This window comes from Anomalospiza imberbis, chromosome 2 (assembly GCF_031753505.1).
Source record: "Anomalospiza imberbis isolate Cuckoo-Finch-1a 21T00152 chromosome 2, ASM3175350v1, whole genome shotgun sequence".
In the NCBI taxonomy this organism is placed as follows: Eukaryota; Metazoa; Chordata; class Aves; order Passeriformes; family Viduidae; genus Anomalospiza; species Anomalospiza imberbis.
The window spans coordinates 48,352,583-48,366,526 of record NC_089682.1 but is presented as its reverse complement, the minus strand read 5'-3'; the positions used below and the strand labels follow the sequence as shown (position 1 = coordinate 48,366,526).

The 13,944-nt window shown below is 40.2% G+C and overlaps 1 protein-coding gene across 1 annotated transcript; it reads right to left on the bottom strand.

Moving 5' to 3' along the window:
* Positions 1 to 1,552: 1,552 nt before the first annotated feature.
* Positions 1,553 to 12,295, bottom strand: SH2D1B (SH2 domain containing 1B). The gene is given in 4 exon segments (XM_068180828.1): positions 1,553 to 1,593; positions 4,828 to 4,996; positions 7,264 to 7,327; positions 10,548 to 12,295. Coding segments are annotated over 4 exon segments (513 nt in total). The 5' UTR covers positions 10,787 to 12,295.
* Between the last annotated feature and the right edge of the window lie 1,649 nt (positions 12,296 to 13,944).

Here is a 13,944-nt window from a genome sequence, read left to right as displayed (position 1 = left end):
TTGAATGAGCACCTGGGGGACTGCTGAGACTGTCATTTCAGAAAAACTACAGTGTTGTGCTTTGTTGAGGACCGTGCTGCTGGAGGTGGTGTGTCTCAGCACAGCAGTTCCTCAGTCTGGTACTTGTGATAACCTGCTATCAGACAGGCTGCTGGATTTTGCAAGTGAAGAGAGACATGTCAGTTATGTGCTTCTACAGAGCAAGGGCTGGGGTGTTTATGTCCCAGAGTACCATTTTTCATGGACAACTACTTTCTTTTCAATTAATGAAGTTTTGGACACATATTTTAGTATTTCCTGGCATTGCTAGGGTTAGTTAATAGTCTAAGTTGGGGTTTTTTTTGTCTCTTTCATGCTACAAATACTAGTTGAGCCTGGAGCCAAAAACTCTGCAGATCCATTAAATTCATAATGAAGTCCAAAGCACTGAAAAGTCTAAAATTCCTTTGACAAATCATGGTGTGAGAGAAACATAATAGAAAAAAAATCTAACTAGTATTACCCATTAAAATACAAAAATAATTTGTGAAGGGTCTTAAACATACAACCAATACAAATGTCTTCCTCACAGTCTCAAATGGTGAGCAAGTCTGTAGTAGTAACTGGAAGAGTCAGGACATACATTCCAGTTTTGGCTGTGGCTGCTAGTTGCAGGCCATCTTCAGAACTGAAGTATTTATTAAATATTTAAAATTGGGGTTAATATTAAAGCAAATTCTTGCATTAAAAAAACTAAAAAAAAAAGTCTATACATAATACAGAACTAATGGCAGTAGAAGATGAAATGGACTTATCATTCCCATATGTACAGAACCTATTAAAAAAAGGATGTGTTCATGCTGACATTTATGTAGAACTTGTAGTCTTCTTGTAATCTGCCAGAGCCGTTCTTCAACCTTAAAAGTATTTCAAAGTGTTTTCAAAGTATTTCAAAGTGGTTGGTTATTTTTTATGGCATGGATTTAACACAGCTTTTTTGTTTTAATTTGCATTATTTAAACTACAGACTACTAGTATTCCTTGAGATTGCTGAAATACTATTCATTCCTCCAACAATGAGGTAACATGAATCATGTGAAAAGTAACAGAGTTTGGAGGTTTTAAAGCATCTTAAAATGCTAATAGTTTTGTCATATAAGGTTTTTATCAACACCTATCAATTCTGACATAAATTACTGCTTTATGCTTATTCATTTCATGTATTTGCATTGCTGCCTTCTAACAGAATGTTCACTCTAGCAATCAACATCTTGGACAATTTGCTGGCTAAAAACCACCAGAAGACACATCCATGGACGCCTTCCCCTGTACCTATGTGTGTGTGTGTTTGTGTCTAACGAAAAGTACTTATTTCATTGCTGAGCAAACATGCATAATAGCTTGCACTGGATCTACTGGTTGAAGATACAGCTACTCTGACAGTCTGCAAAAGGAGGAGGGTAATTTCAGATCTAGAGCAGAGGACACCCAGCTGGAAGCTCTCCCCAGCTGAGGCACTGTGCCAGGGCACATCCTGGAATGGCAGCTTCCCAAACCATCAGGTGCAGATCCTTCAGGGTAAGACATCGACATAATCACCACCGTCATCAACTTCTGTGAAGTAATCAATACAAACAAAACAAGGTGTCATTGCAAGGCACTCTTCTGAAAGGCCATGGGAAGCAGCACGGCCTGTGGCAGGGCAGGTATCAGTAACTCAGTTTGGTTTCTCAGTGAGCTATTGCAGGGCCAACATTTAGGCCCCCTGTCCTATGGACTGGATTCTCCAGGGAAAGGCAAAGTTTGCATTGCCTTTTCTGAGCCAGCAAGCACTGTTGTAAGCAGTTGTATCCACATGATACCCCCTCCTTCCTGAGGAACAGTCAAAGGTCAGAAATCATCCATTCTTGGTAAATCAGATCAGTAGCTGAGATATCTGTGACTTTCATATTGCATCCCTTCTTTTCTAAATAAATACCCAAGAGAAAAGTTCTCATCTCAACTAAAGGAGGAGAGCCTGAAAAAACCTGTTCTCTCTTAGACTTTGTAAGATTGGTTATGGTTTTTGAGAAGCCAGGGAAAAGGCAGAAATTTAATACTTGGAAATCAAAGCTCCACTATGGAAACCTATTGCTCTTCAAGCAGCTGCCCTCAGAAAAGCTGTTCCTAGGCTAGAAAAGGAAGCTCAAATATCTCCAACCACCAGGATCATGAGCCCAGTCCTTGAGGTGTTCCACTGGTTGCGCTGGAGTGCTCAGTCCCATGTGTGCAGCAACTCCAGCTGCTGATAGCATGTGAGGGACAGGATCTTGCTTTAAGGAGTGCTACCATGCTTTGGGCAGTGCCTGTGTTTGGGAGAGAGCCATCATGATATTTACATGAGCCCCTGCTGTGGGCATGTAATAATGCAGCCTGAGGGAAATTTGGAATGCTATATAAGTGAAATTTAAATAAAAATTTAATAAAAATTATTCCAAAGTAGCTTGATTATTTCTAGAAAGCCTCCATTTTTATGGAAGACTACATATATTTTGGCATTGAAATGAAAGGGTTTGTTTTCCTCCCTGTGAGTCCAGATGAGGATATTGTGCATCTTCTAAAAAAATTCCTATTGCAGGACCAAAAATAAAATTCATATTACACCTGATTCTTCCTAAAAACATATCCATGTTACTGCAATATTTTCTGTCTCCCTGCAACAGCAACGATAAAAAACCATAACAACAATTTTAGAGCAAATGTGGCATATTTGCCGAGTGATACCGGTGACAAGGTAATGTTGATGATGTGGGAAATGTGTCTCTGTGGCTTCCCCTCAGCAAGGTTGCTGGGTCTCAGGCCCCAAAACTGCAGCAGTGCACACAGTGCTGGGGGAGCTCGGCCAGAGTGGTTGCACTGTTATTGTGTGTGAAACCCCAGCGACTGCAGCACAGAGGGGCTGCCTGTCAGAGACTGAAATAGTTCATGCCTCAAACTTTGATATAAAGTTCTGCTCATTGTAACAAAAACTGTATAAAGAAGCTACAACCAAAGGAGCCTCCCTGAAGTTACCTGACCAGAACTTTGGACTGAAACTCAAACTACTGAGATTAGATAAAGGAAAGCTCATTCTTCAATCGCCTGAAACAAACAAGTAAACAAGGAAAAGAATGTGAGCCAAACTCAGCAGCCGTACTAAGAATCATCTCTGCCTTGCTTTGGGGTGAGGGAGGCTGTAGCCCACAGACCCTTTTTCTGGGAGGAGGTTTGCACAGATATCTCTCCCAGCCGAGGTGGGGGGAGGAAGTTTTGGCATGTTGCTGCCTCTGCCCTGGGACAGTGAACCCATCCTCCTTTACACAAACTGGCCCAGCTGGGGAACCCCCAACCTTGGGAAAACCACATCCACGGGACATTCACGTGAGAGGCAGCTGAGGGAGTGCCTTAATTCATCAAAGACCCCCCCAAAGTATCCCCCAGATTAGTTCTTGAAGCCTTGCACCACAGGACTGCATGTGATGCGAAAAACCCAGAGTCTGTTGTAAGAGACAATGGCAAACTCCCCCCTGCTCCAGGGAGGTGACTGGGTTTTCCTACCTAGCCTGAGTGTATATTAACTCATCAGAATCTATGCTTTCAGGGGGGAGCTTCACGACCAAGAAGACCAGCTGAGAGGATCAAGAGAACATTGTTGGGATCCACGGAGTGGTGATATTTTCTGTCACTCTCTGTCCCCCCACCTCTTTCTCCTTTCTGTTATTTTTACTCTCTTTTTTCTTTCTCTCCCTCTCTTATTTACTATCAAATAAAACCCATACTATTGTCACTGGCACATGGTCTCATTTGCATCTTAATTTGGGCAGAGGTATTTCTGATAACTTTAATAACTGGATCATAACACTGCCCCACACCACCATGCTGAGCTGCTGTTGGGCATGAGATGCAAATCACAGGCCAGGGTGGAGACTCCAAAGTTTTGCTTCCTTTATGATATTTGTACTTAACAAAAGGATTTCCCTTACTCACATGTGCCCTGACTGGGGCTCTCGGCGCACTCTGCCAAAGGTCATGGAACAATATCAGGGTTATTTTGCAGCACATGGCCTGATGGATGCTGCAGCTCAGTGTTGTACAGCAGGAACGTGAAGAATGGTGTGAGGGATACTAGAAAGTTATCAACGGTATTTGCAGTCATGCTTCTCTAAACAAGGATGTAAGGATGACATGGGGCTATACAACACAGTCTAAAGCTTTATGAGAACCTTTGTCTTTATTGTATCCATTTGCATAATTCTGTCAGGTAGAAGCATCATATCCTTGTCCTACAGCTGCGACTCGTGAGCATAAATTAGCAGAAGAGCAGCAACGAGAGGCTGAACTCTGGTTCCAAAGCTGTGATCCTGAGCACAAGGGTATATGCTTGTTATGTTTGAATACAAATCACAAGCTGGCTTGCTTGCCTGCTCATCTTAGAGCTAACTGAGTAAGGTTTTCATATAAAAATATCTTGGAACCTGGACAATGAAGGTAAAGGACAGCCTCAACCCCCAAGTGCAAGGGCCTGGTACCTTGGCAGAAGCACATTGGGTAAAACTGGTTCTCAGCCTTCTCCAGCCTAGAAGCAGCAACATCCATAAACAAGAGTTCTGGAGGCAGCTTTTTCATCATTATCTCTAGTGATTTTAATTTGTTAATTTATAGTGGGTGAGGGTAAGTAAGCTATAAGAATAACCATTTCAGTGAACACAAGAGAGAAGGGAGGATGTAAAACTTATGTCCATGCAAAACAATGTTTAGCAAGTATTCACCCCAAACCTGTCAATGCTGTTATCTTTAAAAAATCCACAAAGGCAGAGCTAAGTTTCTCACCATCATAAACATTGTCCATTCCTGACTTGAACCTCTGGCTTCTTCGCAAGGCCTTCAATTTCTTCACTGGCTAGCGGAGGTTTATTATCAGTCCTTGATTTGGCTTTTCAAAAGTGTATATTAAGTCCTTTAATGTTTTGAAGGTCCTGTCTGGAACACCTTCAGAAGTCTGTAAGGAAAGGATAACAAAATGTGTTTGCAAGTTCCCTTCACATGGAGTCCCCTAAATGAAAAGAATGATAAGCTATTTCTTATTTACCAAGGAGCTGTTTTGTAAACTGGTTTGGTGACAGAATATTGCACTGTCCTTATAACACTACAGACACCTGTTTGGAGTCATGGTTATGGCACTAAAAGTAACCTCCCTCACCATCTTTTTTTTCAAAAAGAACATCAGTTAAATTATTGGTGTAGATATGTAACAATCCACTACAGCAGAGTGTTGAAGAGTGACAGCATTACACACCACACTCTGGTCTGAGAGCAAAAGTTTAGGGATAGCATATTTAGTTCTCACTTACAATGCTGCTTTAAAAAACTAGGTGACAAACAGAACCCAAACTTTTACAAAATATCAGCATTGGGAAGCAAAGGTCGTGTGCAAAAAACTGTTCTTGAAGTGTGGGTTCATATGACAGGACTGAACTGCTCCTGCAGCTCAGCCCTGCAGGGGTCTGTGCATGGACTTTACAGTGCTGTGACTTCAGGGCAGTGACAGACAGTGAGCAGCCTATTAGTAGTCATTAAATGAGAACAGGGCTTTGGTTTCACTTAATCTGCTAGCTAACAAAGAAACATGTATTTATTTTCTTTGGTTTTCTTCATCCTTCCTCTTCCATTCAGCCCTGGATGGACTGTGTGCCAATGCCTGTGTTTACTGGGTGTGACTGGGATGAGTTAACTTCCCTCATAGCATTCTGCATAGTGATATGCTCTGAATTTGTGACTGGAACAGTGCTGATAACACAGCCACCTTTTGGGTGTTGCTGAACAGTGCTCCTGCAGCATTAAGGATGTCTTTCTTGCACTTAGTTCCCCTGAGGAGTAGGCTGGGGGTGTGCAAGATGCTGGCTGTCCCATCTCAGCCTATCTGACACTATAGTCAGCAATAAAAGCCTAGGGAAAGGGAGGATGTTTGTGGTTATGTGTGTGCTGAGGCCTCACTTTCCAGGAGGTTGCTAAATATCTGTGTCCTGATGGGAAGGAGTTGCTAAACTTCTTTGCTTTGCTTGTGTGCACTACTTTGCTTTACCTATTCACCTATTACACTGTATTTTATCAGGTCCAGGAGTTCCCTCACTTGTGCTCTTTGTGTTCTCTTCCCCCCACCCCGTCCTGATAAGGAGGGAGGGAGTGAGCAGCTGTGGGAGTGCTTAGCTGGTTGGGGCCAGCCTGCTGCACTCTAGAAAGCTCATGTGTGAATCTGGCATTTAAAAAAAAAAAAAAAACCAAACAACCTCTCCTCCATTGTCAATACATTATTTCAGTCAATTATTAGTCAAAATAATCTGACTTAAAACTTTTAAGAACTGAATAGTTCTTTCACATTATTAGCAAAACTTTATAAGGAAGAATGAGTTTGAAAAGTCTAAAAATATCTGTGTTACCTGCTGACAGGAATGACAGCATAATCCCAGTTGAGTGGCTAAGGTCCAAAACAGAATATTTTTTGTCAGTAAACCGTTCCTTCTTCATGGGAAATTGTGTCTTTCATACACAGCCAAAACCACTAATAAGCAATAAATTACCAGCATATGAGAGCTTGGAGTGTTCTTTATGAAGTGATTTCCTCATTCCACTTAAATCCTGCTTAATATTGGCAGTCCTTTTGGCTGTGCTACTACAAGCAGGGGAGTGAGCCAGCTTTTAAGTGTCCTTTCACATTGCTTGGGGATTTGACTGATGCATTAGTCTCACACTTGTTTTACTTGAATAAGCAGCATTATTTGGCATTGTCACTTCACAATCGCACAGAATTATAGATTCTTTAAATCAAAAAGATCATGGCAATATCCCAGATCCCTATGAGATGCTGCATGCACTAGCAGCACTTTCAAGCAGAAAAAGGTAATTAGGTAATTAGAACAGGAAAAAGTAAGAAAAGTAATAGATATTTCATCAGTGCTATTAAAAAGAAATGGTCAAATGAGAAAACAGCTGGTTAATAAATAACAGAGCCACTTAGATTATAAAGAAATTCTACAAACACGAGCTACTTTCTGAGTTCATTTATAATAAGAATTGAGTAGACAGCAAACTTGGAAATATTTTCTATAGTATTGTGTGGATTTTTTTTTAAATCTATGATCACATAATAAAATGACAATAGATTAAAATTATCATTGATCATAGATGAATCTAAGATCTTTTAATTTATGATTTTTTTTATCTATGATCCTTAATGCAGTCTTTAGAGATGTAATGAGAGTTACTCACCTGTATTCTAAAATATCCTTGGTGTTCTCTGAAGATACGGTAAGTGTAGATGAGGTCCTCAAAGCTGTGAAAAAACATTGTATACATAACACATCACATTAACAAAGTGGACATATCTGCAAACAGTATTAAAGACATGAGAAGTGCAGTAAAATTATAAGAGACAGAGAAAGGAAAGCAAAAGAGAAGAGATCCTAGAGATTACAAAATGAGTGAAGGTTTAATATCTTGAAATACAAGATTACTCTGACCAGGGATTTCAAAGAATATATGAACTAAGCCTAACACAGACCTTTAACAAGAATAATTTAATTCCACAGACATCACCTCTTCTCATCTCTCTGTTATCTTCCTTACTGCTCTAACCTTCTTTTTGCAGTTCTGTCACAAGAAGGCTGTTGAATTCTTAGAGAGATGTTGGCAGAAAATGGCCTCCAGTCACCAGCACCCGGAAAATGACTGTATGGCTCCTACTTCTGAAAATAATGTTCTTCCTTTGCATTTTCCAGGGTTTTAGTTATTGTTATTTTTGATAATAAGCATGTGTTTGAACACTGAGGCTACTGATGTCTTTGAATATATTTTTTCAACAGAAATAAAAAGCTTTATCAGATACCACAGTAGCAGCAATTCAGGAGGTGGACTGGAGATCGTGACTGTGGTCAAAAAAGGTAGCAGAGTTGCAAGAAAATATACATCACAAATAAGTGAGGAGGTTGGGGAGAGGGGGGAGCAGCATATGAAAATAAGTTTTTTTAACTTGTGTGCCTGTTCATCAGGAGGACTTCAGCTGTGGCTATGTGAAGTGAACTGTCCTGAGAAGGAGGATCTTGGGGCAGAAAACTGGCTCAGGGCACTTGCACAGAAGGGTTACTGAAAATAAATGACTTTGTTCTGCAAAAAAATTTACTATGAACTGAGATCAGAATAAGGCTTTCAGTTATAACAGATTTAATTTAATTCAAAAAGTGGTATCACAGGGATGCGTATTTTGTTTCTTGTCTTCTTGAGATATCTGAGGAAATATACATGTTCCATGCTGAAAAGTACTTTTACAAATGTGAGTGCTTACAGAGACAGAGAAATAAGAAAAAGAAATATCAGGAACTGATCCTTTGTGAAACTTTTTCTTTACTGATCAGCCAAATATTAAAACGTTTCTGCCTTGATATTATTCAGGTACTGTAATTTTTATGAAATGAACATGAAACTATCATTAAAATGGAAACTTCTGTCTCCTTATTAACTACTAAATGCTTACCAAGAGCTAGTAAAGGGTACAAATAAACAAAATGTTTGGTCTGGAAGAAAAGTGAGGTAAGAGGGAGAAGGGTATGTTAAACAGTAAGGAGAACAGTAGTAAAACCAGCAGGTCTGAACTGAGGTGCTGTCAGAGACCTGGGATAATTCTAGATGAAAGAGACAGTGTGCTGTGGAGGAAGAGCCGTGCACCTCGCTTGATTAGAGGAGAGATGCATTAGAACTGGTCACACCATTCTGCCTCCCAGGTCCTCCATGGGAATGCACTCCCTACCATATCCCAGTAAAAAAGGACAAGAAAGTTTGTTTGTTTGCTGTAGCAAGTGGATCAGTGTCTCTGCCCACAGATCAGTTAATTTGAGAAGGGTTTATCAGTTTGCACATAAATTATGTTAGTTGCTAAACAAGGTATTGAGATGCAATGCTAATTCAGAAGTTGCCTTTGAACATCACTAGGAGTTTCAGTGTTGGTTGCCCCCAGTTTTAGGGCAGTTTGCCTAGTGAACCACTGCCAGTCAGCCCAGTTTCTGGGGTAATTCTCAGGCAGTGCAATATTACCATCCCATCCCAAGATTTGCTCTGACCTGTGCAAGCCACCATCTGTGTACCACTGCTGCTGCTCTCACAATTTAACTATGGCATTTGTTCATGTCAGGATTATAGGTAAATCCACTGAACACTTCAGTTTTTATCAGCTTTTAACACTAAAACCCACAGAGGCGAACTGGAAGTCATGATTCTTCATGTGCCTGCACAGAATATTGTGACAGGCAGACGTGACAGGCCAAAGTATGTCTGCAAGACATCACAAGGCAAATCTGCTTTGCCCTTTAAAAAAAAAAAAAAAATTAAAAAAAAAAAAAAAGATGAAAGGAAAAGCAACTGTGTTGGTGTGGCACAAAGCCTAACCCATTGTCATTCTTCCTCTGTGTCAGGTTCCCCATTTGTCCCTTCTGACAAGGCATGCATGCGCCTTCCCTCCCACCTCCCTGCCCTCCCCTCAGCCCCTGCATTGTCTCATTCCACACCATACTGAAAGCAGGTTCCTGTAGCTCCCTTGCTGAGGGCTCTGTTTGTCCCCAACTTGCTATTTCTCTTCTACTCATTCTGTTATTTTGCAGATCTCCTTTCTTCTACCCACCTACCCAATAGTACTCCATTTCTCTCTCCCTTTTTCTCCCCTCTCCATTGATTTGTTTCATAAGAAATTCATTTTTAGTGATTGATAAAAACATCTTCTCATATTTGTTCATTAATTAGATGTGTCAAAAGGTTTTCATGTCACACTCAATATATCTGCAACGAGTGTGAAACTTCATAGGTTCAAACAAAGACCTAGATTCTAATTTTTAAACTTTGAATGCATTATGAACAGATCAATTATGAAAAGTGTAAAAAGGGAAATAAAAGTGCTATTCCCTACAGAACAAGAAAATAATAAAATTGTAATTGTAGCAATTAAAGCTTCGGACTAGAAGTAGCAGTTTTTTAAGCCCATCTTTTCTGTGGATTTGTCATATAAATTCAAACAGAACTTTGTAATTTTCAGCTTCAGCCTATGTTCTTGTATCAGGTAAACTTCCTTTGTACCACAAGGCTGAGCTTTTATCAGACAGAAATTCTACAAAAAAGGAAATGTTTTGTAACACGCCATGAGACTTTTCAGTGTCTCAACAGTGCTAAAATGCTGTTTACTCATCATTACAGAGGCAGTTACTTTGAGCAAGGATCTTAGCATATTTTGGCAGGCTGAGATATTTTCTTTGGGCTCCCCTTATTCTCTGCAGAGAGAGACCAGCATCACCAGATTATAGTTCATTTATCATCTGTTACATAAAATAGTTTTTTGGAAATGCCACTCCCTCACTAGTCACTATAAAAGAAACCTAAAGCACCACTTGAAACATAGACACATTCCCTTCGAGTCTGTTCATATCAGGGAAGAGCTATCAGTGTTAGAGAAGATGATTGTTGTCTTTGGATCCAACTGAAAGCTCATAAAAAATCAGTGTTAGAATACTTACAAAACACAGAGACACAAGGCTCCTTCCACACTCTCACTCTCCCGTATTAAATAGCTGCCATTCTTTTTCTTCTTGCTCAGCAGCTCTTCACAGGTTTTTCTTGTTATCTTTCCGTGAAAAAATGGGAATATCATGGACCAAAGAAAACAAGGTATTCTGCCTTTCAAAGCAATTCTAGAGCAAGTCAGAAGCCTGGCATGAGAAGAAACCTTGTTCCAAAGGCAGCTTCCTGTGGACATCTGAAGCTGGAGGTGCCAAGGACACACAGGAGTTCATCTGTGTTTTTTACTGAACTGTCCCCAGTGAGGTGGATTAGCTCTGCAGCCTGACAGCTCATGAGCTCCGTGGAGGCAGGAAAAGGTTGGTCTACACTGGTCACAGTCCACATCAAAAAAGGAAGATACTTTTGTCACATTATACCAGCAGACTTTTGGGTTATGTATCACACCTCTAAGCTATGAAATCACTAAGTTGACACTGAGGTATAGTTACATTTTTAAGTTAACTTTTATGTTTAAAGTGGCTCAAAGCCCAGCAAATAGGGTCCTATGTTTCAGGAATGTCAGGACTGTATAGGGGAGGATAAAATAATCTAAAATAACTCTTCTTTTTTTTCAGGTGATTTTGAGAAGAGAAAATAAGTGTTTGTGATATTTTAATCAGCATCAGTCATGAAGCCATAGGACGTGCCAGAAAAAAATTGGCAATTCTCTGTTCATGCAGAGGTTTAAACAAATGTCCTCAAAATGAGCTCTAGAATGACACAAGGTGTTTAATGGAGGAACAGTGTGAGATGCAGGGACTCCTGCTGTCATCTTGATCACAGAAAAAAAAAAAAACTGTGAAAAAACCAACATAAATACTGCTGGAACACTGTAAGCAAAAGCAACCATGTTTTCCATGCAGCTGTTACATTTGTGTTTTTTCTCTGACAACTTTGTACACACAAAAATCTTCATTAACATTTGAGTGTTTAACTGCAAGTTGATCATGCATCACACTAAGACCATTTCCAGATGGTATCTTAGTTAGTTGAGGAATAAAGTACCTCTAAAAAGGTCCTGTTTTGTCTCAAAGAAATGTAGAAACTTAAGGAAGAAAGATATACCAAGAGAGAAACTGAAAAATGGCACGTCCACGGTGATGCTGTTACTGAGGTCTGTCCTGCAGTGACCACAAGTTACTGATAAAACAAGTTCTGATCACCAAGGAGATGAATTTGTTTAGGTATTTAGATCCTCCAGTTTCAGCTGTCTGCAGACAGCTGCATTTGGAATAAGTCTTATTTTATCCTCCAATGGGATGGGGATAGTGATATTGGGAGGGAAATATCCCGGTCTTATAAGCATCCTTAAGAACAAACATCCTTATGTGACAAAGATTCTCCTTCTTATCAAATGCACTTGTATTTTCCTCAGGTTAAAAATGTGGGATTTTTTCTATGCATTGTTTAAATAAACATTTTCCATGCGGTGTTGTGAAGTGAATGGCTTTTCCAGAAGCCCAGCTCTGCAAATGAAGGGCAGCAACTGCTCAGCACTGTCCTGCTTCAGGCAGGTTCTCTGCTTGCATTGAAAGGAAGGTAGATAGGAAAGAACTGCAAATTCCTCTTTCAAGACAGTAATAAATAGACATTCTTCACAATTTTCCCCAAAGGTCTCATTACTGAGGTGCAGGAATATAAGACAGTAGTTTCAGTAGATCTTGCAGATCTTAATGTAGAATTTACTTAAAGTGAAACAGCAACCACATGCTACCTGCTGTTGGCTTAGCAGAGTGTTTGTCTGATTAAAAAAAAAAAAATCTTAAGAAGAAGAAAGTACTTGAGGAGAAATCGGGCTGGGGTCTCCTTCCAGCAGCAGTCGCCACCCACTGGTTCGATCACCTTCCTCCTCAGTTGTCTCCACAGCTCCCTGAGAGCATTCAGGAATTAACATTGTCCTTTTACCTCACCTTACCTGTCTGTAATATTCAAATGGACCTGAGAATAGGATAGAATGCTTGATTTACAAGCAGAAGTAATTGATATATACTAGAGAAAGGGGTCTGGGAGGGAGAAAGGAGAGAGGCTGTAAATATAGTCTGGTCAGTCACTAAATATGTGTGGGTATGGGTGTGTGTATGTGTGTGTGTTTGAGATCTAACCCAGGGCAAAACCACACAGCTTCTGGCAAATATACAACAGGACTTGTTGTATTCCATTTGGGATACCTGTTGATGGATGCTTGTGTAACACCTGGCAGGTGGGGGATTTCCTTGTCAGTCACCATAGAGCTGCACCATGAGCCTCACCCCAACTTGTGGTGAGCATGGAATCTTTACAGTGCATGTAGGGGCCACATAACAATATATGTCAATGGGCCTAATGTAGCCTAATGTAAATTCTGAGAAAACATTTCCTAACACAAACATTTCCAGCTTAACAAATCTCACAAGTATTTTTGGCTTACACAAATATGCATACCCAGGCTGCCTCCTCGGCCAAGTCTGAAGAGTGGTAAGAAATATGACCTGATGATATTAAATCAGATTAAATGTGTGATAAGAGACCTGGGGAGATGGAACCAAACCAAGCAATAGCTCTTGTTAATCTGTGCTTAAAGTAATTTTATTTACTCCATTCCAAAATAAAATTGGGTTGTTTTTTATTTCTCATCCACTTCAAGAGATTTCAGAGTTCCTAGGATAGCCTCCTGCAGTGACTATCCTTTCAGATGGCAGAGAGCAGGGGAAAACCAAATTCCTTTTTCCTGAGAGACTGTCTCTTGGCCTACCTCTACCATAGCATCGGGAAAAAACAGAGTTTCACTGCCTAAAAATCTTCTGTATGTCAAAACAATTGCATCCTTCAGTCAACCTTATGCTTTCTGAAGTTAATGCAATCACTTCTGAAGGAAGTTTCTTTCCCTAAGCCACCTTTTCTTGCAATTGTTCTCTTACTTTTCTCTGGCACCAGTTTGGCTACTACTTCTATAAAATTTGATGCCTATAAATAAGCAAGTCTTCTGATTAGAAGAGCAGGATAGTTAGCCACTCTTCCCTTCACAAATAGGTGTTAGAGAAATGAGACCTGCAACATTTTGGCAGCAGTGCCAAGCCCTTGTTGACCGTATATCTAATTGGTTTTCTGCCATTTGGGTGCCTGGACTAATTGTCTTTTTTTTTTTTTTTTCTTTTCTCCTGTTATTGTAAAACTTAGCTAGGCTATTTCATAGTGACACCTCATGTCAACAAGCACAGTTGTAGCTCTGGTTCTGCAATATCTCCTGGCTGCAGCTCTAGCACAGCAAAGCTCTTGACAGTGCCTTCTGTAAGAACAGGAAATCTGGGGGGAAGCTAGGCTGTTTGACAACACTGAGGGTCAGACGTCCAGTGAATCATCAGGCAGAGTGTAGGA